The sequence below is a fragment of the Lissotriton vulgaris genome, chromosome 4_1 (genome assembly GCF_964263255.1).
Source record: "Lissotriton vulgaris chromosome 4_1, aLisVul1.2, whole genome shotgun sequence".
Taxonomy (NCBI): Eukaryota; Metazoa; Chordata; class Amphibia; order Caudata; family Salamandridae; genus Lissotriton; species Lissotriton vulgaris.
This window is the reverse complement of record NC_141691.1, coordinates 1,038,570,294-1,038,593,763: the sequence shown is the minus strand read 5'-3', so window position 1 is coordinate 1,038,593,763 and position 23,470 is coordinate 1,038,570,294. Positions and strand designations below refer to the sequence as shown.

Genomic DNA, 23,470 nt, shown 5'->3' with positions numbered 1-23,470 from the left:
GGGAAAGTCGACCCAGTACGTTGGGTTCCTGCCCAGTGTGCTCTGTCAATCGTGAGTACCGAGTCCTCTGGCCGGTCCAGTATGTGATTGAAGAGCTCCCTAGTGAACCTGAACAGGTCTTTGTCCTCATCCGAGTGCGCCACTCCCCGAATGCGTATGTTGTGTCGTCTTTCTGTTTCTGTGTCCCGACTATCTTGTTTGGCCTCCATTTCTGCCACTCGTTCCCCAACACCGTCCAGGTCTGAGCGCACTGTCCGAATCTCCGCCTCGAACTCTTTCTTGAGAGTGTGGATGTCCTCCCGCAGGGATGAGAAGAGGGACTCGAGGAAGGCCTTTGTTATGGGTTCTGCGCCATCCACGTCCGATGTGCCCTGTTTTGCGCCGGCGCCAGAGGCCTCTTTGCTCGCCGTGGGCGAGTGGGTTTTCGCGAACATATCTTTAACAGTCCTGTCCTTACGGACTTTCGTGCTCTGCGACATGATTGTGGCTCAGCGGCGGGTTCACCTCCTGGACGGGTACCGGATCCGATGGTTGAGTGTGTATAAATCTCACTGGCCGTCAGGACACACGTCGGCAGCCGTCTCGTCTTTCACAACAAAATGGCGCCCGGCCAGGCCCTTATCTCGCAGGGGCGTGCTGTTGCGAGCCGCCCTCCGCCAAATGGTCGCTCTCCGTCTCACACAATCCCCCGCTGCACCAGGCCGGGACCGCGTCTTCTACCGTGGGCACCACACCGGCTCCCTGGGATGCGTACACCGCCCTATACCCTGGGTAGCAACGTAGCACTCACCACTGCACGCAACTCCCGGACAGGCTGCTGCGGCCACCCCGTGCATGTGGCGGTCTCCGCTGCAGGCCTGCAGCAGCATCAGGCGTAATTCCTGCCTGCCGCCTCACGCAGCTCCCCTGCGCGGGTGGGCCTGCCGTAGATGCTCAAAACAGCGTGGGGGTGCCCCAAATCGTGGGTCCCCAGTCCCTTTTGTCTCTGAAATAGGGCCCCCCTCCTATAGCCCCGGCCTCGGGCCCCGTTTCGCCCCACTACCAGTCAGTGTTCCGCGTTCAGCGCGGGTCAGGGGAGCTCGCTACCGTGTCCGCATTCCGACTCCTAGAGCTCTACAGGCGCCCCACCTAACTCCGTGCGTGCTCTGTGGCGGCAGGTCTGCAGAAGCAGTCGGTTCTAGAGACTACCGACGCCTCGCGCCAGTGTAGGTGCGGGTCAGACCCGCCGGAGACTCACCAGGCAAGGCGGGGAGTCGCGCACGATCTCGAGCCTCCAGCTCGGCCGCGGCGTCTCTAGCTGGTCGCTCCGCTCCCAGCTCCGGCCGCGGGCTAAGGCCGCGTTGAACGCGATCGGCGGCCCGGCGCTCAGGCGATCCCCTCTGGTCCTAGACCAGCCAGCTGGACCCCCACCGTGCAGGGACACCGGGCGGGCTCGTTGGGGTCGCTAAGTAGGGGCTCCGCAGCACCGGAGCCTGTGCTGTGGAGGGCCGACGGCAGGAGCTCCGAGGAGTGCGACTGTCTACGCCGCCATCTTGGCCACGCCCCCTTAAGTATTTTTAAAACTTGTTTTATATGTACCTTTGAGAACCTTAATGTGATCTTTCAAATGATATCTTAAGATTTGTAATGGTAAAACAGCAAGTTCTTATCCCAGTCGCTGCACACCAATGTGAGAAGTTGGCCTGATATGTGATGTCCACTATTCTAGTGGGCACCCTGTATCAGTCTATACAACCCTTATGGTGATGGTTGTAAAGTCAACCTTATAGACCAGCTATCCTAGTGGTAGCATGGACAAAGCAGTCTTAGGCTAAACTCCAGAGGGCACGTGAAGCCAGCTGTTTTACCAATACAATCCCTTGAATACCAAATGAAAGGACACCACACAAGATATATATCAAATATAGATGTATTTGATTCTAAACACATACCCTCTGAAATCTTTATGAGGTCAGAGGTCTAAGCACAAATCAAGTTACTTAAATAGCATACGTTAAGTTGCACAAATACAGTTGTGGCCTAGGGGCCAAGCAAACCATATACTAAGAACGTGGTATAAGTACCACAACAAAAATACAGGCAAGGCCTAAGGCCTAGGGAATCGCTGGGGCTACACTAAACAACCAGTAGTTAGGAAGTAGGAGGCCCATGGGAGGTGTGTGCAGTGTCTAAACACACACGCGGGTTCTCATAGGGATAAATGGGAACGTAAAAGTTAGAAAGTAGTTGATTCAGGACACTTCCGGATGGACTAGGAGAAAGCCACTCAAAACTTGGACACTTGGATAGTTAATAACCACAGGAGCACCGGAGTACTCCAGTTACCTCACCCAGGGAAGCCAGGTGCATAGGTGTCAAATCGTGTCGGGTTTCGTCGCTGAATCCTATGGAGGCCTGTAAAAAGATGCTGCAGGCGACCAGGAGAGAAGTGTACGGTTGGATCCAAGGGTGGATTGAGGATGAAGAGTACCTGAAAGCAGAGGGGACAGAATCTGGGTCACTAGCCAGTGACCAGGAAGGAACCAGGCGATGTCCCGAAGCAATCAGGTGATGTCATGAAGCTTGTCTCTGCTGCCACGAGGTCCAGGAGGTGTCGACGACGACCAGGCTCTGGAATCGAGCTGTCCCACAATGGCTCTAGTTGTCTACGGTGTTGGGACCCGGATTGGACCCAACAAGCCTTGGCAAACACAACCCATGCAGGAATCGAATATTGGCTTCTAGTCAGACCAGCAAGGTCTGGGCCGCTTCTCCTTTTTAGGGAAGCAGGAGCAAGCCTGGAGAAACCAGGCCACTGGTGTAGATTCGATGGATCGCCTACAGAGGGGCCACTAGCCAACGGGCAAGTGACCGGAAAGGCGCGTCGAGCTCAAAAACAGCAGCAGGCCCCACGCGGCACTCGTGGAGTGTGGAGGGCTGTGTCGGTGCAAATGTGGCTCGGGGCTAGGGCTTCTCAATCCCCAAGGCACAACTTCGAGGGTGCCTCAGAAGCTGCACAATTAGCAATAAGCACGTTTTCCAGGGTGTCCGGTCCCACGTCTCTCGTCGCCGCCACGGGTCTCAGCTTTGCTTTGGATGTGGCTCGGGGTCAGAGGAGTCTGAAAGTCCAGTTCCTGTCTAGCTCTGTGCTTGGGCTCCGGCGGGTGCGTCGACAAAGCAAACCAGCAAATCACTGGTGGTGCCTGTTTGCACCGGATGGTCTCTCCTTGACCATAAGGGAGATTCTTCAGTCTTCTAGTTGTAGTAGAATGTCGAAGGTCCAGAGTTCTGTTTCAAGTTGCAGTTCAGGGTAATCTAAAGTCTCTAGACTCCGCTCCTAGCTTTATACTGATTAAAGGGGCTGGATTACCTGCTAGGTCCCTCCTAAGGGTGGGACCAGGGAAGGGGGTGGTTACACCCCTATCCCTTTGTCCAGTTTCGTGCCAGAGCTGGGGCTGGAGTGCCTCAGTAACTGGTTTGAACCAGGCTATGCATGGAGCACCTTGTGTGCCCCAGGCAGTGTCTCATTTCATTCAGCCCTCCCTGCCCCAATACACTATGGCCTGTCTGGGGTGGTGCTAGCACCTCCCAAGACAGGAAACCTATTGTCCAGACCTCCCTCGCTGGAAGGACTCCCAGCAGCAGGAGGTCAGACTTGTGTCTGTAGCAGCAGCATCCATTTTGTGATGCTGAGGCTCTGGTTAACTTTAACCGGGATTAACACGAACAACATGTCTTCTCCCTCTAGAAGGGTGGAATGCTACCACCGCCGCCAGAATCGGCTGGAGGGTTAGTATTCCAAAGCGTATGACACCTTACACGACATGTTTTGATAAAGCCAAACCAAAGGTAGCAATAACGCGAGGATTATAATGCTCCTAAGAGTATATGGTATGGCTATATCATAGAAAAGTTATAAGGACATGGTTCCGAAAGCTGCAGATAGGCTCAGCTCATGCTAGAGCACCACCTCACATAATACCAAGCCCTCTGCCTTCAGGATTGTTACGGCCTGCCATAGGAGTGACTTATAGGTATATATGTGTCTATATATAATGGTAGGTATAGGGATACTATACACGACCTTTCCCCAGCTGAGTGATCAGCCAGTTGTGTTAATTTGGATTGCCAGCCAGGGATGGAAGGACTCCCAGCAGCAGGAGGTCAGACTTGTGTCTGTAGCAGCAGCATCCATTTTGTGATGCTGAGGCTCTGGTTAACTTTAACCGGGATTAACACAAACAACATGTCTTCTCCCTCTAGAAGGGTGGAATGCTACCTCGCTGCCAGAACAGGCGGGTGGGGTAGTATTCCAAAGTGTATGACACCTTACACGACATGTTTTGATAAAGCCAAACCAAAGTTAGCATTCACCGTGAGGATTAAAATGCACTTAAGAGTATATGTTATGGCTATATCATAGAACAGCTATAAGGACATGGTTCCGAAAGCTGCAGATAGGCTCAGCTCATGGTAGAGCATGACCTCACATAATACCAAGCACTCTGCCTTCAGGATTGTTAAGGCCTGCCATAGGAGTGACTTATAGGTATATATGTGTCTATATATAATGGTAGGTATAGGGATACTATACCTAAGCAAGGGCTGATTACACGACCTTGCCCCAGCTGAGTGATCAGCCAGTTGTGTCAATTTGGATGGCCAGCCAGGGGTGGCATAATGCATACTGCAGCCCCTGGTAGGCCTTGGATGCACCTATGCACTGGGTACCTATGGTACACTATACAGGGGCTCATAAGGTGACCCAATATCCAATTGGAGATGTACCTAAAGTACATGGAGTCCATTTTACAGAGAGAGCAGGTAGCCTGGGGCCCTTATTAGCAGGATCCCAGGCCAACTAAGTCGAAAACCAGCTAAACACTAGGCAAAAAGTTGGGGGTAACCATAGTCAGGTATCCACCTTCCTACACTTAAGATTTTTCAAAATGTTTCCAGTGTGAAGACTGCTTGTCATGAACTTTTTGCACTATTCATATTCTTTCAAGAGGCCTGGATCGGCACAGTTTGAATATAAGAAAATTGAAAAATGGCATTACACTTCTGTTGTGGACCTTGGATTAAAATGAGAGAAATGTTTGAAGAAGATTTAAACGAATGGTTAAATGATGGAAAATTAAAAGAATGGATTAAACATAATTTTGGGAAAAAAACATGCACGTCAAAGGCGGCATGAAGCTGTGCGAAAGGTTATGGGGCTATGCAGTCCCATCTTACATAAAGTTTACTCTTGACTTATGGCAGTTGGGCATGCCTATCACCGATCTGCACGCAATCACACGAACGAGAGACAAAAAAAGGAGGAATAAAACGATGAGGTTAAATAGGTGTGCATCCCTATATCTATGTGAAACGTCCAGTGTACACGGGACATGTCTCACCCTAAGACAGCAAGGTTAAAGCCATGCGGGGATTGGCAGAAGCAAATGTTGCTGACGGTCCCACTTCTGATCTGTCTTTGATGTTTGGGTTTGTTGCACAGTTCAGCGTTGTGTGATAAATACACTTGAATGAATCCGAAGGCCATTTGGGATCACGTGATCAAGCTCTATGTTGTGGACCATCGCCGAAAGGCCCGGTATTGCTTGAAGTTGAGGGCGCAGATGCGTTCACATTCCTGAGGCAGATTCCAGCAGCACTGTTCATGCTGCTCAAAATCAGGAAGAAGAGGCACAGGTTTTGGCGCGCAGCGTTAATCCCTTGCTCTCTCGGTGACTGTCACCGAGAGAGCAAGGGATTAACGTTGCGCGCCAAAACACGAAGATATAGACAAAGGGAATTACTCAACTGCAATAGTGCTAAAGAATCTACAAGCGGCATACGGACGAATGAAAGTAAGGCACAGACTATTTATTTTTGAAGCGACATGCATATCCGGCTTGATTGTTGGTATTGAAGAACATCCCCCTGACGAAGGTGCATACCGAAATGCATTGGGATATGTCTTCATATGTTGAATGATGGAGAGTTGTTTGAAGAACTCAAATAATCACATTGAATGATGGAAAAAGAAGAATAAAAACAGCTTTGAAGAAAGAAAATACAAACACCGTCTAATGACAATTTTTAACTTTTATTTAAGTTCTGTCTGATTATTAAGATCGTATAATACTATGAAAGCATCTCATGTGTTGAATTTTTGATGAACAATTAATTTTTAAAAAATTGCTTTGTTTCGTTTGAAAACTAGAGAAAAAAATATATCACGTAATTGTGAGTGAGTGGATAGTGCTCCCCATAACACAGGTTGCTGTGGTTTTTTCATTTTGTACTAACTTGACTGGGGCTAGTCAAGATATGGGTCTGCACCAGATGTAATTGTACAATACTTAGTTAAAAGTGAAAAAGTAAGGAGTGCAAAATTACATAATATTGTTTATATATCTTCAATAATTGCCAGATACTATTCTCTCCTTGGTAACAGGAGTTTATAGTGGCACTGTGTGCTAGCTGGTATACAGGCGAGCATACCCAGTGGGGGTGTCTGAAATCAGTCTGGACACCAATCTCACAGTCTATGTTGTCTAAATGCACAGATCCTGTATTGATTTATGGGAACTACACAACACTGCGTCCTGGTCTTAAGGCACCAGGATCGACACCGGAACCCTGAGGGTCGACTCTGGTCCTTACACCACAAATGCTCGAGGAGCTGATAGTCCTTTCAGGCTCCGAAGTGAATCTGCTGCGATCTCCACTGCAGTCCCATGTCATTTTTTTTTCTATAGAGACTATCATACCTGAATTCCAACTCAGGGATATAATGGACTGCCGAAGAATATAATGGAAAACACAGACCGGAACTTCTTGAAAAACACTTCATATATTAACGCACTAATGAATAATAAATAATAAATATAATAATAAAGAAAATGAGGCGTATCCCACAGTGACAAGGTATGTCACACTTTCCCTGAGTAAGCAAGTCCAACCATATTTACTTGTAGTCAACAATGCTTTTCACCGCTTCGTATTGACCAGATTTCGGCTGTTTTTGGTCCGTTGGCTTTTGGCTGTTCACCAAGGCTTTACAAAACCAGGTACCGTAAAACCCTGCCCCGTGACAGCTTTTCAGAGCAAGATACCATACATTTTAATTTCTTCTGTGATTTTTACCATTCACTTTGTAAAAGGTTTGTACTCCCTCTGCTCAGAGGTCGCCATTTTACTCAAGTTAGGCCTGCCCTATTATATCTTTGTTAGAACTGGGGGTCTCTAGTTGGTAGAGGTAGTTACCACTGTCCAAATAGGGACCCTTGCTTCTAGTCAGGGTAAGGAGGAAACCCTCTGGGATAACCCCTGCTCACCCCCTTGGTAGCTTGGCATGAGCAGTCAAGGCTTATCAAAGGCAATGTGTAAAGTATTTGTACCAACACTCGCAGTAACACAGTGAAAGCACCACAAACTGACTCCACAACAGTTTAGAAAAATAAAGGTATTTATTATAAACTACACAAGACCAAAACGACAAAAATCCAACATACACAGTTCAAGAATATGGTTTCAAAAGAGTTCTTAAGGTTGCGTTAAATAATTCACAGTTCTGTGAAAATAGTTCACAGTTGCGTCACATTTAGCCAACAGTACCTTTGAATGCGACAAAATTCCAAAACAGAAGCTGGTGCGGTGGAAAAAGAGCGATGCGTCACTCCTGAGACCTTGGGAAGGCGATGCGACAGCCCCGCTGTATGCAGCGGACGTGTTGCGACAAATCCGGTCTGTATGGGGAGGGAGGCGATACCTTGTATGGACTCTGGTGCGGAGGTTCCCTAGGAAAAAGCTTGCAAAGGCACGATGCGATGATCTTTGGGGACTGCGGCGATCTCCGGGGAGACGACGCGCGGCTCAGCGGCGTTCTTCCTCTCGCAGCTCCTCGATGCAAAGGCTCTGCGACGATGTTCGCAGCAACGTGATGCGGTCCGCAAGCAAGCGGTGCGACAATCTCACCCAGTGACGACAGGCTCTGCGACGATACTCGCAGCAATGGTAATCTTCCCGCACCGGACGGGTGCGTCCCACAAACGAAGGATGCGACAACTCTGGCAGCGGCAACAGGCGCTGCAACGATCTCGGCCTTCGTAGCCGCAGGAATTTCCTCACACTGACGGGGATGCGCTCCGCAAGCGAGCGATACGATAAAACTTGCAGAAAGTCTTTAAAATCTTGGTTTCCAGCTTCCCAACACAGGTACAACTTCCAGAGGCACCACAACTGGCCCAAGCACTTTAGGAAGGACAACACTATCTCAGCAGAGTTCAGGGAAGCTGGGGGTGAAGTAATTTTGTCCCTGGGACTTCTTAACAGGGAGTCAGCTCTTCTCAGGCCCTTGGAGATTCCTTCAAGCAAGTGGACACAACACAAAGCAAAGTCCTTCCCCTCTCCTTGGTAGCAAAGCAACAGCGGATCAGTCAAGCAGAGCAACAGCAGGACAATCGTCCTTCTTCAGTTTCAGCTTTCTCCTTGGCAGAGGTTCCTTCTTGATTCCAAGATGATCTAATTTTCTGTAGTCAGGGGTCCTGTACTTATCCCCCTAAAAGTCTTTGTTCCCTTTGTGCAGGAGGGCTCTGAGCCCGGTCTCAACCAGTTCTGGGTGTTCCTTGAGCACTTTGTTTTCCTGGCTTCTCCTTTCCTTTCAGAGTGAGGGGCAGGGTCATCAGCCGCCCAGCAGGAGGTGGAGCCATCATTGTGGAAGACCGGCACAGCCCTATTCAGGCCCAGGTGCTATCCTCTCCCACCACTCAAGATGCAGATGCAATCATTCCGCCTAGGGCTGACTCATCCAGCCTCCTGGGGGCTCCCCAGCCCCTGTCACTCTCAAACCAGACAGTCAATTCACAAACAGGCCAAGGTACACAGCAAGGTCAGACAAGAGAACAACCACTTTCTAAAAATGCCGTTCTCAAACACAGGATTTAAAAACCACCTTTCCTAAAAGATGTGTTATTAAATTCTGAGTTCAGGGATACCAGACTTTTATGTCCCATCTTGCTCCTATGGGAAGATATGCTGGTAGCCACTGTAGCCAGCATTCCCCATGATAGCCTATGGGGCAAGATAGCCTTACAATAGTGAAAACGAAAATGGCTGTAATTCACTACCAGAGCATGTCACCTGCACTAGTACATGCTCTACCTTTCACATACACTGCCATCTGCCCAACGGGGTACCTTGGGCCTTCCATAGGGGTGACCAATGTGTACCGAAAGGGATGGGTTAGGCCTGGTCAGTGGGAACACTAACCAGGAGGACATGGCAGTTCACAGACTGCACACAGGCACTGCAGTGGCAGGCCTGAGACACCATTTTAGGGCTACTCATGTGGGTGGCACAATCAGTGCTGCAGGCCCACTAGTAGCATTTGAATCACCAGGCCTGGGACTCTCAGTGCACTTTACTAGGGACTTCTTGGTAATACAAATATGCCAATCATGGATAACCAATCACAATAACAATTTACACAGGGAGCACTTGCACTTGACACTGATCAGCAGTGGCAAAGTGCCCAAGGCATCTAAACCAGCAAAAACGAAATTCAACACAGCATCAAAAATACAGCAGGTAGAGGCAAAAAGATAGGGGGAAAACAACGCCAAGGATGCCAGGTCTAACAATCTTCAAATATCATCCTCTCCCATGGTCTGTTTTGGGGTAGCACGTTTTTTTAAAAGGAATCTCTAGCCATAGGAAAAAGTTGTTTTTATAATAACAAGTTGGGCCTAGGGCCTATATTATGTTTGCATGTGCACTTTTTGATATTTTACCCTCACACTCGGCCTTCAGCACTTTGCACTTCATAAAATATATTTCTGTGTAGTTTTAAAAAACTTGTAACATGTATTTCTAATTGACACAACTGATGCTTTTATTTTTACTTTTTTAATGTCACCAAGGATTTTAAAATGTCATTCTTTGTTGATGAAATGACTGCTGTTTTAACATGTTGGCTTTTTAGCTTTCAGTTGCTGAATAAAGCATGTTTTGACTTTGACTTTAAAGCAATATGTCCATAGCATACAGAAGGCCATGAACCAGACCAGTGGTTTTAAAAATGTTATTTATCTATCATACAAAAATATATTCATAATTTGTTCATCTTTTTCAATATATAGATTATTTTTTAAAACATGGAAAATGTTTTATACAGTAAAATAGTTGTATGTATTCAGTTAGTGAGCACTCACAAGTATGAGACAACCATACAATAATACAAACACATTGACAACACATAATATATCACAGTGTAATGATAACAAAACCAACATTGATCAAAAGACTATACAGACCAATTATACAGGACAAAAAAACATTTAGCATACAGAAAAAAACATCAAAAATGAGTGAAGATGATTGTTCTTTGTATACATATATTTGATGTAATGAGTATTCTATCGAATAAACAGAAATGCGCAGATGCGCGTTTCAGAAGCAAACAGTCAATGGAGTCAAGCTTCAGCAGGGCGCTGTCTATCTGGATAGATTCAGTGGCAAGAGCCGAGCCAGACTGGGAACCAAAACCGGCCCTGGCAAAGTGCTCAGCCGGTCCACCCTCCCCCCTCCGGGTGGGCCGGCTATGCTGCAAAAACGGCCCTGTAACAAAAACGACCCACAGGGGCCCAAAACCAGCCCCCACCTTTGCGGCGCACTGGGGGATTGCCCGGTGCCTGCTAAGGCCAGTCCGGCCCTGGCAAGAGTCCTTCCACTCAAAATATAGTCACACTGAACTGAAGTCTAAGCAGGGGGCTCACAAGATTCACAACCACAGGTTGTGAATTAGGAATTCACGAGACTCGGGGAACACTGCCACAAACAAATTAATGGCATGGCATTCACATCTTGAAAGTGAATAACGAGAGTGCCACCGGGACTACAAGTCTTCTAGTCACACGGTAGGAAATCCATGAGCATCATGGATCAAGAGGCCAATACAGTGGGAAGGCCGGGAGTTGTTCAACCCGATGGAGTCAGAGTTAAATGAAGCTGCGGGTAGAGAGTTCCGAGTTTGCGGTTCTGAAGATAAAAGTAAACTTTTCCCGGCCTAACCAAGGCCTGCCGAAGAATATATACACCTTGCCCCACTGAATCTCAAACTCCAATAACTATGTTAGAGTGCAGAGAACCCCGAGGAAAAGAGTAAGGGATAGAGAAGACAGTGACCATCTATGGATCCAGTGGTCAATACCTAAACAAGAAGATGAACACTATTTACTACTTCTGTATTTCTTTAGTGATCATAGACTGCTAGAAAGCGACCCACCTATTGGTTAACACACTATTTGTTTGCTGTTTGCCTCTCTGTAGTGATGTGTATATGCAGGTTTATCTAGACTAAACAATGTATTTGAAATAATAAACTTAGAAAATCACTAACATTAATATATCCATACAAAGGATGTGTGCAAGAATTGTTAAGTGTGGTTACCTGGTGATTAGAATAAAATTAACTATGTCCATAACATTTCCTTGATGTCCACAATAATTGCAGAACTGTTATTTCACACTCTGCAATAGGTAGGACTAAATAAATGCTGATCTTGAAGTTCGAGTTCATTTTTAGAACAGTTCTGGTCTTGGTCACTAGGTGGCAATATTGGTCTTCACCAAATACAAATAGAATCAACTTAAGTCGAAAACCCTTTTTGACTTCCAGGCTCTTCAAAATCATGAAAAATAAACACAAAGACCATGGCCTTATGCAAACTGAATCAATCTTGAAAGTAATTAAGGACACTTCCTGAGTTTCAGCCTCTTTACCTAACACAAGATAAACACAAAGGATCTAGACATCCAGAAACAGGAGCAGTCCTTACATAATTAGGCAAAAACGTAACAAGCATTCAATAATCCCTGAAGCAGAATATCAGGAAAGCCAGAGAGTATGGCATCCTCTTTCAGCAGCTGGCACAGCAGTACGAGTTGAGAAGCACAGATCCCTGTTCCAACTCTGTTTAAATAGTCACGCAATTTAACACGTGACTGCAGACTCGACCACTAGAGCACAGACCCAAAGGTACACACGTCGGCCAAGCATGTGTGGAAGCGCAATTATACGGAATCCTTACTTGTTTATTGAATGTATACAACAGTAATTGGAGTAATCAAATACTGAGAAACATATGTTAAGGCAACAACCATCTGCTATTCCACCTTTCTCGTCCTGCTTCTGATCCTAAGGGTGTTTTTCACATATAACCACACCTATTACTTCCGAGTCTTGACATCGCACCCATCTCGCCCAGTAGTATGTTAGGATTTGGAGACACTTCCACTATACTATAACCTGTCTGACCTCTATGATGATAACTACACCCAGGTTTATGACTATGAAAACCTGTCCTTAGATTTCCAAGATGGCAGTTGCCTCGGCTTCACAGCAGACACTGGCCTACACTCACCCACTCCTTTGCTGCGGCGATGAGGAGAGCAGCAGGGGTCCTCGACCTACAACTCTCCACCGCTCCGGTCAAGACCAATGTCCTCACAGGGGTGCCATGTTCACGTCAGACCTCTTCAGGAGCCTCTTCTGCCCTTTAATTTGGCTCTGCCTGATGCAGCTGTGCAAATTGGTCGAAACCAGTATCTTGCCCACCAGTCAGCAGACAGATAGTGAGGAGACACAGGATTGCCCCAGGAGATCTGAGCAAATGGAGATGCTTGCAAAATGTATGTTCTCCTCTCACAGCACTTGGCCTACTAGTAACTCAAGCTGCCTTCTGGGTCACTACTCGCAAGCATTGTGGGACATGGTGGCAGAGATCTTGCCAGCAGTTCTAAAAGACACAGAACAAACCTCCAGCAGGTCCTACTCGAAAGTGAAGACACAGCAAAGTGTATTGTTCAGGTTGAGGCATGTTGTGGGCTGGGTGCAGGGCCTGGCCACAGGCCAGACCCTGCATCCAACCCCACACAGCCATGGACATTTTACTTGACGCTAACAAAAATAGAAATTCACTGGAAAGAAGGCTAAAGTAACCTTATAGTTAGGAATTGTAATAATATCTTACTCTACATGAATAAACTTTGAAATTCACTGCAAAAAAACAAAGGTTTAAAGGATGTAATAGGTAGGTGAAAATGTCAGTTAAAACACACCATTTTAAACAAACAAAGGTACTGAAATTAATCAATTATAGTTATCTTAAGTAATTATAACTTGTGCCCTAAAGAAGCTAAACTCGTGCCATGGCCATGCACTTGTAATTATCTCAAATAGTCAAGGGGAGTGGGGCACGCCGCAGACATGCACAACGAATTACCTTTTGCATCATGGTAAATGTAGTTTTCAAAGTTCCTGGTTTGTCAAATTTCATGGCCAGTGCCCGTATCCCTATACACGTGTTTCGAAATTACTTTCTCTTCAGTAGGGAAAAAGTTCATAGGTTCCTGTGCATGCTGCCATCATCCTATCAGGAATATTACCACTCTCAGCATGCGTCGCGCGCCCCTGAGCTCGTCAGCTCGCGGCTCATGGGAGCCTTTTAAACTGTCAAGGGGGGTGGGGCACGCCGCGGACATGCACACGAAATTACCTTTTGCATCATGGTAAATGTAATTTTCAAAGTTGCTGGTTTTTCAAATTTCATCGCCAGTGCCCGTATCCCTATACACGTGTTTCGAAATTCCTTTCCCTTCAGTAGGGAAAAAGTTCATAGGTTCCTGTGCATGCTGCCGTCATCTTATCAGGAATATTACCACTCTCCGCGTGCATCGCGCGCCCCTGAGCTCGTCAGCTCGCGGCTCATGGGAGCCTTTTAAACAGTCAGGTAATTTCCTTTTACCTTTTTTTAGTGGGGAATATATATATATATATATATATATATATATATATATATATATATATTTATATATATATAGTTTATGTAGAAATACTAATTACCACCAAGCAGCGGTGTAAAGCTCTTACGATATTAAATATCTCAATGTAATGGTAGTGATTTCCAAAATGTAATACGTTGTGCCATCTGATTTTCGTCTGGTTGTATTTGACGTTGAAAGCCGAAATTATTGACAGTGCCAGTGCTTGTTTGTACATGGAGACAAATTAGATGCTAAACTTCCAGTTTAGAAACCCTTGTAAAATAAATTATTGTACTCACCAAACCAATTTGGTTCATAATTATCTCTTGGGGATAGGATAAGAGTATATCTCAAATGAAAGTGAAAAGATGGCCTACTGTGTAACACATCTAATGTCCTGGTACCTTTTTTCTCTTTTTGCTACCAGGAGCAACTCTTCCACAGCATATCCCAGTAACAAATAGCTTGAAATTCCTTCTTACATGGTTTCTCGAAATACGAGCAGTTCCCAAAAAGGTACAGTATTGTTTGCTTGACTAGCAAAAACCATGTGCCTTTTGAGCTATTTTAGCATATCTAGGTTGTTCATATTGATTATGCAATGTTAAAATTCACTTAAATTTTTTTCCAACGAAACTAAGTAGCCCCTTTGAATCAGCTGTTGTGTGTTTATAATGAAAACCAGAATTTTCTAGTAATTGTGAATATACGGCTTGGCATTGTTTTACATTTTAATTTGTTACAATTTTGCGAAGGAACAGAAACCCATTACAGAAATATTGTAGATATCCTACTCACCAGGAGAATAATGCTGACTACCATTGATGAGAAAAAAGTACAAAATTATGCAGAAATAGATCTGGATTGGGGCAAAGAGAAAATGGGAATCTTCCTGTTAGTGTATGATAAGTACCTTTTTGCAGAGGAATGAAGCTGCTGAGTGCTGTGGCAGACTGAAGTAGAAAAAAGAACAATTGATGGACAGACTGCAGGACAACGTCATACATTCACCCCAGTACAGAGACCTGGGCCTAAATCCATCGTTTTTTTTGCTCCTCATGCCATTCCAGTTTGAACCTAGCCATATGCAAATCAGTCTTGACCCTGCACCCAATGGGAACAGCCCAGCCCGAACTGCTAGGCCAGGTATTCCCTGGACTGGAAACCAGCATCCTAGGACCAGTTTTGGGGTTTCACCCCTCATCATTCAGGATAGCCTGACTCCAGTGGCATGGAGAGCATAGACCCACATCTGGGCATACCCGTCCAACTCGGGGTGACATAAGCAAAACGACTTGTTTCAGACTCTGAAGTAGCAAAGCATAATCGGGACATTTTGGTAAAGATTTGTGAAAAAGTATGGCAGCCTCCTCTTTTTGAAAGAAGTCTCTGTACTCTCATTGTCATTTCTACTATCAGTGGTACATGCATAGATAACTTTTCTAAGATTTAAAACGTGTGGCCTAGATAGCAGTTTTAAGCTTTATGCTACACACTCCAGGATCGAGACTGCAGCATACTCTAGCTGTCCTAGACCTTTATTCAATGTTACTGCAAGGTAAGCAGCTGGGCTCATTATTGTCAGTCAAGATTTACAGTACCATTGACTTACCCTTTACCAAATGTGCTGATGGGCTAAAGTGTCCCTTTCCTTGTTTATGAAGCCATGAATATGTTTTCTTGGGCTTGTTCTCTACAGAGACCAATTCCTATTAATTTTCTATGTCTATGGTTCATCCTACTTTAAGGTATCTGATAGACTTCCCCTTTAACCTCTTAACATAGTATTCATTACTTTGGGGTTACTTTGTAAACTTATTGCTGCCATCTTTTTCAGAATAATACAATTCTTCCTACTCTGAAATTAGTATATACATTTAATCCTTACAAGGTATTTATCTGGACCTTGAAACTTTCCACCCATTAATATTATATGAACTTCAATAATGTGATATCCAATTAGAAATGCATGAGACTGCCAATACCCCTCCCACCTCATCTGCTTCTGCTTGTCCTCTTGTACTCTGCCCTAGAGTTCCACATGTTTTTACCGTGGGTGACAATTTTATTTTTCAGGATGTCGGAAAGCAATGCACATAGGACTCTGTGACACTAGCTCCCCCTTATCTATCTCCTTTCCTCCTCTTCGTCTTTTGTTCTTTCTGCAAACTCCCATTTTTAGATCGAGCCTGAGCCAGCGCGCATGCGCTGCTCTGCCAGGCTTCTTGTGGCTTCTCCGGCTTTCTCTGTGTGGGTCTGACTTCTCCCACGCATTGTATTGGCTTTTGCGTGTGTCAAAAATGAAAGCACACAAATGGCTAAAGGCTGGTGCATGTCCCACCTCTTTTCTAATATTCACTCCGACTGCGTTTTGCTCTCGGGAGCGAGCAGCGGCGCACAATGCAGCCACTGCATTCTTCACGGGTCAGATTACTATTTCCACACACCGCGCCGTGCTTTCGCTTCTTTTAAATGTTCACTCCCACAGTGTTTTGCCTGCATTAGCGAGCAGCGGCATGCAGGGCGGCAGCTGAATTGCTCGTGGATCAATTTCATAAGCTTTCAAGACAGTTAAGAGCAAAGTTGAGTTTGCATGGTTATATTTCTAACCGTTTGAATGAATTCAAGGGCAAACGTTCAACCTTCTGCACTACGTAAGGTTACCCATCCCACTAAATTTCAGCCTGTACAGTTAGATCCTGTTTAAACTTGCTTAATGTGGTTTGTTTTCACTCCCGTCCATCCAAAGGCCAAGCCAAGCATATGGTGTTTGGTGATATTGTCTCTTTGTGTGTAGAGTCCAAGAAAGTTCTTCCCAGAGGGGTGATGCGAAAGAAGGAGCACCCCAAGGAAGTTGCATGAATAATCCAGCCACAGGCAGAATGCAGGAAAAAATAAAGAAATGTAATTCACAGTTCAATCAATGAATAGCAGGGCAAATAAATGCTATAGGAAATGAGAAGGCTGCATAAAAGGAGTTTGTTTTAGGGCGATGTAAAAGCAGAGCCGATGAAGACCATCTTTCATCTTACCAACTACTCACCTCAACTTAGGTAGCGTGCCAGCAAACTAAATACAGCGCTCTTCATTGCTTCTGTTAATACATAACTTGAAAGCTATGAGCAACACCCACCCACTTATACCTGTTTATTTCCCACCCTGCTGTCCTGCTGCCTTTCATCAGATGCGAACAGATCAAAACATGTTTTTTTTACGTTCTCGACTTTCTTTAATTGTGCTCATCATACCTCAAGCACGTGCAAGCACCGCCTTCACGCACGTGTGCTGTAGACTTCATTCTCACTGCATGTATTCAAAAGGAGTACATTGTGCGGCCTAATAACACGGTTGTGTTCTAAAGGCACTATCCAGGGAAGGGAAAAACAGTGCTGGCAGTGCATGTCCAGCAATTGCCAACAATGTTTGATTATGGCTGCCTTTGGTCTGAGACCTATTGTGACACCATTCACAGGATGGCCATATAAGGTAACACAAATATTACACTTTATTATAACTTTTCAACATGCTGCACAGCAGATACACTGCTCTACGACATAACTTAAACAAATTGGCATAGCCAATAGGTCTTGCAAAACACTTACAAGGTCCCAAAGGCCGGACCTATTGGCTATGCCAATGCTTGTTTATTCGTATCCTTTTCGCAAATAGTTACTGCCCAATGTGAAATCTTCAAATCACTTCTACCTGTGTCACAGTGCCCACCTGAGCAGATTTTATTTTGCACCTATCACACTTGTTGTGTCACTGTAAAGATCACATGCACAACTATATGTTGTAATGAAATACAATACAGTGTTACTACAATAGGAAATATTTACTTTATTTTCAGCAGTAAAAAAGCCCCAGGCCAGATAGCCCTCACGGGGCACAATATGTGTTGGCTGAACCTATAATCAGCCCTCCATAGAGCATAGTGGAGGGGTGTGATATACGATGTAAAGCCATCATAACTAAGCAACATACTTTAATAATGGCACTTATTTTATGTTTTTGTTTGTATTTTTGGTTTTGTGTGTATCTATGTATATTGACATAATTATCAAAAAAAATGGATTAATACTTAACTTTTTGTTAACATTCTATATCGACTCTTTTGTGCATAATGTTGACTGCTATTCATGAGTTTTAATATTACTAATTCATCAGTATTATATAATATAACTTTAAGTGTTGGTGCCTCCAACTAACTTCATTGATATTTTTTCTTCTGGGTCTCAGGGTTATACTCAGCTTTGGGATACCATAAGGCACTTCCAAACGTATCTTTTATATTTACTTGGCCATTGTTGGGGTTTTGGAGTCTGAGGTAATAAAGACACTCCCATGTGTAAAGAACTCTGCTAACACAGTACATTCTCAATGTATCTGCCTCTGAGGGAGACACATGATTCTCTTGAACCAACGTGATTGCTGGATGCATAGTAGCCAAGTACGTCATTGTCTTTTTTGTTTAATATCATGTGTCAAGCCATTGTTGTTCAGAGAAATGATAACCACTTCTTTGGTATTTGTAGTAGAGCCCAGGGTAACTGAACTCTGTAGATAGTGTGGTTAACTATCAAGATGCCAGTTCCAACAGGAATATAATCTATCTAGAAATGATTTTTATAAATATCTCCAAGTACGGAGTTTTCTGGAATCTAAGGGTCTTCTTGATCATATAGACATGGGCAAAAATAATATTTTAGAAGCTAGTAGAAGGACAAAGAAAATTGGCATAGTTTATCAGATGATGTTAAATCAAATTGATGATGATTTGTGTTTTGTCGAGAGCAAATGGCAGAGGAAATTTGAATTAGAAAATGTTGATGTATGCAGAGCAATTGAATTGTCTGTCAGAATGCTATTTAATGGTTCACTTCAGAGTCAACATTTTATGGCAGTTTTTGACTTATATTATTCTCCTGCCAAGCTGGCAAAGTGGAAAGTTAGAAATGGCGATAGGTGCAAACGATGTGATTAAGCAGCTGCTGACTCTATACATATGTTCTTTAATTACCCGGAACTTTCGCAATTTATTAAGGAAACCGATTTTTTTTTTAAATAATAGCCTTGGGGTTACAAAAAAATTAACTGCTGAAATGATTAATCTGGGTCTCCAAATGAATCAAATTGGAAAAAGATCAGCAGCTGAAGAAGGTTTTTTATTTATTTGCATGTCTGTTTTTCGCTTTTGTGTCACCTCCCACTGGCTAGACTCTGAACCTCCAGTATTCAATCATTGGCAATCGGAAAAGTTATCCATATGTCAACTAGAAATGGCGATTTATAGATCCAAGGGAAAAAAAGAAAATATTTGGTCAAAATGTATGGGCCCCTATTACAAATTGGATCTGATTTCGCACGAAAATGCTCTCTGTATATATATTGTTGTCCATTATTGATTTATTTACTGTGTAAATTATTCTGTGATGTATTGTCTACAATATACAACTGATTGCTGAAATAAAATTCAAAATATATAAATAAAAAAAAAAGAGATGCCCAGTTCCTAAGATGCAAAGGGTGTAGTGATAGGTCTGAATAAGCTTACTATACAACTGGTAAGATATGACTGTATTAAAAAACTGAGTGTCTAACATAATCAGTCCGGGAATAAATCCACTACTGTCTCGGTGTCCCAAAATGTGGCACCATACTGTCCCTCAGTAAAGGAACTATAAAAGAATCTGGCACACTTTAAACTGACTTATAAATAAGTGGGCGTTACCCTCTAATCCCAGTTCTCTTTCTAATGGAGTACAGTTCTGTAAAATGAACATTGTGAAGGCAGTATTAGTGGTGCCATGTGGCCCGCATTAATGCTGTTCCGCTCTGGAATTCTGGAATTGACATGCAGAGCTTACATACTCGCCACTCCTGTGTGCTGGTGCCAGTTCATTTTTTCCACACCACAAGACATGGACCTGGAGCTTTCTCAGGTTCCAAAATGGCAGGATTTAAACTCTGTTAGGAGTGTTGCAAGTAAATGTATGTGAAAGATCCTCCTCAGATTTGCCTGTGGTTTCTGGAGTACAGTCACAACTCTAAGACCTGCAGAGATTGCACATAAGTGATCTCGAAGGCCATACGAAACCGTGTGGCAAAACTCGACATCGCCAAGTACTGAAAAATTCAGTGACAAGACCAATTCAAGTTAAAAGTTCGGTCCCATTCCAGAAGTTCCAAAAGTCTTTCCAGAAGTCGGTCTTTGTCTAGATTAAAGTCTTTTGGTAAGGTGAAGAAAATCAAAATAACCAGAAGTGGCACTATGCTCCTTCCTGCCATTCACATTCTCCTGAGAAGGCGCAGGGCGGCTCTATCCATCTTAATCTCACTCCCGAATTTGATTGATATTGGAGACTATCTCGACTCTTCAGATTCTGCTGACTTGCTCTGGCATGCCTTCGGGCTCCATGCAACCGAGTGGCTCTATAACTGGAATGCTGCCTGCGTGTTCGGGGTGCCAGTTGGACCTTCTGATCCCATCACTGGCACCACCTCTGGCTCCAGTTCCGACTCAACCTCCATGCCTTTTCCTGACACTTTGATGCCATTGCTGGCTCAGTCAACGCTGAAAGAGGAGTTCCCGATTGTATTGTGTGACTTAGAGTCAGCACCGGTTCCACCGTGCCTTCTGCATTGCCTGCTGTGCGCTCTATTTTCCGCTGTTATTATTTCACTGTTAATATAATTTGCATTGCCTGCTGTGCGCCCTATTTTCTGCTGTTATTATTTCACTGTAAATGTAATTTGCATTGCCTGCTGTGCGCTCTATTTTCCGCTGTGATTATTTCACTATTGGTGTAATTTACATTGCCTGGTGTGCGCTCTGGTCACCGCATTGCTTATTTCACTGTCTGCCAGCGCGACTTGCCGACCTGTAAAGCGCATTCCCCCCAAGCGCCCTCCATTTTGTTGGTGTTGTGCTTCTACCTAGCCCGCCCCGCCTCCCAGCTAAGACGCCCTCGCCCCTCCCCCTCCACCATCCATTTATGGCCAATGCCCCCACGCGCAGCGTCCACGCGCTTCGGACACGCCGAAGGTGCGCCAAAGGTAAGCCCGTCTACGCCCGTCCGCGCCTGGACCGCGCCCAGCGCCAGACCCCCTGCCCCTCGCGCTACCCATCCCCCCGCGTCACCTACGATGCCGCCACCCTCCTAGCCCTTAACCCCGGTCGCGCCCCCACCTGCGTCAAAGCCGCTCCTGGACGCACCCATGGACCATTCTCATGCTACTCTTGCAAATTCAGCGACACCAACAACATCTCCGCTACGACCACAACACAGATCCCCGACCCCAACCACCTAGAATGCATCCTTCTCAACACCCGCTCGATCCACAGACACGCCATTGACCTATGGAACCTACTAGACACCATCTCTCCGGACGTCGCCTTCCTAACGGAAACCTGGATGAACGCTTCCTCCGCCCCTGACATCGCCATCGCTATCCCTGATGACTATAAGATCACACACAAGGACCGCACCGACCATACAGGAGGTGGAATCGCTATCGTCCATAAGAAATCAATCCGCATTTCAACCAGCTCTGACGCCAACCTCGCCAACTCCGAACACCTTCACTTCCAGATCCACATCGACGCCAAGACCACACTCAGAGGCACCCTCCTCTACAGACCACCAGGACCACGCGCAAAATTCAGTGAAGAAATCACGGACTTCATCACCCCACACGCGCTCCCCTCCAAAGACTATATCCTTCTGGGAGACCTCAACTTCCACCTTGAAAAGATCAACGACCGCAACACCGCCACCCTCTTGGACAACCTCGCCAACCTCGGACTTAAACAACTGGTCACTTCCCCCACCCACATGGCAGGCCACACTCTCGACCCCATCTTCACCTCCAGCAACCATGTCTCCTTCAGCCACACTACGAATCTCCTCTGGACCGACCACAGCTGCGTTCACTTCACCTACAACATGCCGAAACCCATCATCCACCTACAACCAACTCTACAAAGAAACTGGAACAAAATCACCACAGAGCAGATCTCCACATCGCTCCTTCAAACCTCCCCAGCCCTCTCCTCTAACACCAACGAAGCCGCCTCCAACCTCACCCTTTGGTTATCCAACACCGCAGACAACTTAGCACCACTGAAAAAACGTCAACACAAACTTGGCAACAAGAAGGCCTCATGGTTCAACGACGACCTCAAGAAGTCCAAGAAACTGTGCCGCTCCCTTGAAAATGCCTGGAAAAAGGACCCATCCACCAGCAAGAAGGTCGCCTTCAAAAGCGCCATCCGCACTCACCACCAAATGATCCGAAAAGCCAAGAAAACAGCATTCAAAGATCGACTTGACGACAACGCCCACAACAGCAAGGAACTGTTCAACATCGTCAAGGAATTTTCCAACCCCTCGGCCAACTCTAACGACATCACCCCCTCCCAAACCCTCTGCGACTCCCTAGCCTCTTTTTTCCACAACAAGATCGCTGACATCCACAACAGCTTCGACAACCAACCTGGAAACCAACCCACCCTTCCATCAGCTGACCATCTTCCCCCCGTTAACACCCTTAACGCCTGGAACCCAATCTCCACTGAGGACACCATCCGCCTGATGAATTCCATCCACTCTGGATCCCCCACAGACCCATGCCCTCACCACATCTTCAACAAAGCTGATTCCGTCATAGCTCCACACCTCCGAAACGTCATCAACTGCTCCTTCAACTCCGCCACCTTCCCGGAAAGCTGGAAACACGCTGAACTCACCGCCCTTCTGAAAAAACCCACAGCGGACCCCACCGAACTCAAAAACTACCGCCCCATCTCGCTTCTCCCATTCCCGGCCAAAGTCATCGAGAAAGCCGTCAACAACCAGCTCGCCGCCTTCCTCGAAGCCAACAAATCACTCGACCCCTCACAATCTGGCTTCCGAGCTAAACACAGCACTGAAACCGCCCTCATCGCAGCAACAGACGACATTCGCACTCTACTGGACAATGGAGACACAGTCGCCCTCATCCTCCTCGACCTCTCTGCAGCATTCGACACAGTCTGCCACAGCACCCTTCTACAACGCCTCAATAACATCGGAATCCAAGGAAAAGCACTTGAATGGATCACCTCGTTCCTCACCGGAAGAACCCAGAGAGTCCGCCTTCCTCCATTCAAGTCCGAGGCCTCTGAAGTCATCTGCGGCGTGCCTCAAGGATCATCACTCAGTCCCACCCTCTTCAACGTATACATGAGCCCCCTCGCGGCCATCGCCCGCCAACACAACCTCAACATCATCTCTTACGCGGACGACACTCAACTGATCCTTTCTCTCACCAAGGACCCCAGCACTGCCAAAACTAACCTACACGAAGGAAAGAAAGAAGTCGCTGAATGGATGAAACAAAGCCGTCTGAAACTGAACTCAGATAAAACAGAAGTCCTCATCTTAGGCACATCCCCCTCTGCCTGGGACGACTCCTGGTGGCCGGAAGCCCTCGGAAAAGCACCCATTCCGACAGACCACGCACGGAACCTTGGCGTCATCCTGGACTCTTCACTCTCAATGAACAGACAAGTCAACGCCGGTTCCTCTTCCTGCTTCAACATTCTTCGCATGCTCAGAAAAACATTTCGCTGGATCCCCTCCGAAACAAGGAAAACAGTCACCCACGCCTTGGTCACGAGCCGACTGGACTACGG

At 45.9% G+C, this 23,470-nt stretch overlaps 1 protein-coding gene across 1 annotated transcript in view; it reads left to right on the top strand.

The window, feature by feature from the left end:
* Window positions 1–23,470, top strand: part of MTRR (5-methyltetrahydrofolate-homocysteine methyltransferase reductase) — a 403,763-nt gene that overhangs the window by 174,639 nt on the left and 205,654 nt on the right. The window contains exon 8 of the mRNA XM_086965276.1: window positions 14,222–14,310. Coding sequence (XP_086821402.1) covers window positions 14,222–14,310 — 89 coding nt within the window. The remainder of the gene's footprint in view (window positions 1–14,221; window positions 14,311–23,470) is intronic.